Source organism: Leishmania mexicana, chromosome 23, assembly GCF_000234665.1.
Source record: "Leishmania mexicana MHOM/GT/2001/U1103 complete genome, chromosome 23".
In the NCBI taxonomy this organism is placed as follows: domain Eukaryota; phylum Euglenozoa; class Kinetoplastea; order Trypanosomatida; family Trypanosomatidae; genus Leishmania; species Leishmania mexicana.
In genome coordinates this window covers 72,501-75,000 of record NC_018327.1, presented here as the reverse complement: position 1 = coordinate 75,000, position 2,500 = coordinate 72,501, and the positions used below count along the sequence as shown (strand labels likewise).

The 2,500-nt window shown below is 61.4% G+C and overlaps 1 protein-coding gene across 1 annotated transcript in view; it reads right to left on the bottom strand.

Annotated features, from left to right (window-relative positions):
• Positions 1-2,301, bottom strand: part of LMXM_23_0220 (putative ABC transporter) — a gene marked incomplete at both ends in the record, with an annotated part of 4,683 nt that extends 2,382 nt beyond the window's left edge. The window contains one exon of the mRNA XM_003875596.1: positions 1-2,301. This exon is cut by the window's left edge and continues 2,382 nt beyond it. Within this exon, the coding sequence (XP_003875645.1) occupies positions 1-2,301 (2,301 nt within the window).
• Between the last annotated feature and the right edge of the window lie 199 nt (positions 2,302-2,500).

The window sequence follows — 2,500 nt, the reverse complement described above, 5'->3', positions numbered from 1 at the left end:
AAGCTGCGCAAGGTCCGCCTCCAGCTGGCTCACGCACACGGCATCCGCGAGCCGCGCGGCGTCCTCCTCGTCGAAGAACAGGATGTTGCCGCGCACCGTCGCGTTCATGATCCACGCCTGCTGCGGCACGTACGCGATGCTCCGCTCCGCCCACACGCGGCCCTCGCTGATCTCGAACTGCGACAGCAGCGACTGCAGCAGCGTCGACTTCCCGCTCCCCGTCGCGCCAAGCACAACCGTCAGCTTTCCGCGCGGGACACTCACAGACACGTCGCGCAGCAGCACCTTCGGCTCCAGCTCGTACCACTCCGCCTCAGGATTACCCTTCTGATTACCGCCTCCGCGCGGAGATGGCGACGAAGACGGCGAGGAGGGTGATGATTGCGAAACCGCGTACACATCCTCGGCCACAGCCGCCGGCGCGGAGTACTGCTTCGCAGGCCGGCAGCGCCCGCAGCACAGCATCCGCAGCACGCGCGGAACGAACGGCACGTGCAAACACGGCGCAAACGGCAGTTTCACGGGCACAAACGCAGTCACGTCGACGTTCTCCAGCACAGCGGCAAGCTGGCAGGCAGCGCTGTGCTCGCTCTGCTCCCTCGCGTACTCCTCCATGTCCTGCACAGTGGAGCAGGTGGCGTTGTCGCACTCGAGGAATTTGTTGAGGCGCGTGATTGCCACAAGATACTGCGCAGACGCAGTGAACACATACGGCAGCATATTAAACGGCATCCTGATAATGCCTAGGAGAGAGATGGTCGGGTACACCACCGTCGGCGTCAGCTCGTGCCCAAGCAGGTAATACACAATGAGCACTGCCGCGATCATGACCTGTGGGGTGGCCATGCTCACAAACGACGTGCAGACTCGCGCGGTCTGCACCTGCTTCAAGTACGACATCTCCAAGGTGCGCTTCTCCTCGATGTTGGCGATAAACCGCGGCTCCCACGTCATAAACTTGGCGACGCGGATGCCAGAGAAGAACTCGTTCGCTGCTTTCACACGCACGTCCGTCGCCTTGACGAGCTTTCGCCGCGCCGCCATCTGCCACTTCATCAGCCAAGCGTTGATCGGCAGCGTCATGAGCAGCGCCACGAGAGCCATGATGGAGCACCAACCCACCAAGCGACTGAGAAATGAGATGGCGAAAAGAAAGACCATGGGGCTGCTCCAGATGTACATGCAATGCTGCATGAACTGGTTCACCTGCTCGGTGTCCGTGCTCATCATGTTGATGATGCGGCCAGTGTTCATCTGTGGATGCGCCAGAGCCTTGTTGGAGATCGTGAACACCTTCTCAAAGATCAACCCGTTAAGGGCGGAGCGGTACTGCAGGCCACACTTGATGCTCACGTAGTAGTAGCGGTGCAGGCAGGTACTCTGCATCAGTTGTGTCAGAAAGAACGTCACTGCCAGCCCCAGCCCGTACACCCAGCTCTGGTTGCGCTCGCTGATAAAGTGCACAAAGGCCTTCAACAGAAAAGGTATGGTGAGGGTGCACACGTCGCCAACAAGTTTGAGGGGAAACTGCCACCAAAAATACTCCGGCAGCGACGCCAGGAGCATGCGCGTGAGAGAGAGCCGGCGCGGTGTCGGCACAGAAGCAGGGTCCACCGGCCTCCCATCCAACGACAGCGACCTTACGCACGTCACTTCCTCCAGCGTCGACATGCCACTCTGCTCAGGTGTGAACAGGTGCTCGCCGTGCGCAACGCCGTCGAAGAACGGCGACACACCGCTGTTGTCGGACCTCGCAGCGGTGCGCAGAGCCGGCGGCACGCTCCACTCCACGCCAGCCATCATCCGCGTGTACCCGCCCTGCTGCGGCACCCCAACCCACCGCAGAACGCCGCGACTCGAAGCGTCCAGCGTGCTCACGACCTCCGCCCCAACCATGCAGTGCCACGCGTTACGCTCGTACATCGCAGCCTGCACAGCACGCGACAGCCGCAGCCCGCAGTCGTGCGCGCGCGCATCCCGCGTCGGCGGGGGCAAATTCTCAAGACTAATTTGTTCCCGTGATGCGAGCAGCACCATCGGATACACAAATATGTACCACACGCGATGGATAAAGGAGGCACGGTCCTCGTCGCACGCTACGTAGCGCTTCGGCGGGCCCCACAGCTCCGTTATTCGCTGTTTCAGCGCATCGCACTCCTGCAGCACAGCCTTTCGATTCGCTTCCATGCCTTTTGAAATGGCTACAAGCCGTTCACGAGCGCCATTCTGGTGTCCACCTTTCGGCAGTGTCTTGCGCTCCGCTAACGCTGAGCTGTGATGGCGCGGGTCCTCGTATTGCATGGGGACTGCTAGAGCGCGGTGCGGGTGCACGCGGCCGTGTCAGGGGAGCGGTGCTGAGATGTCGATGCTGCAGTGCGCTGGAAGAAACCTAAGAGAGAGAGCAAAGCCTTCGCGTTAACGCAAGTAGACGCCGACGGCGGTGGCGCGATGATGATGCGCAGTTGTGCGAAGGGAGCAGACAGGGGAAGAGGCCCACTGG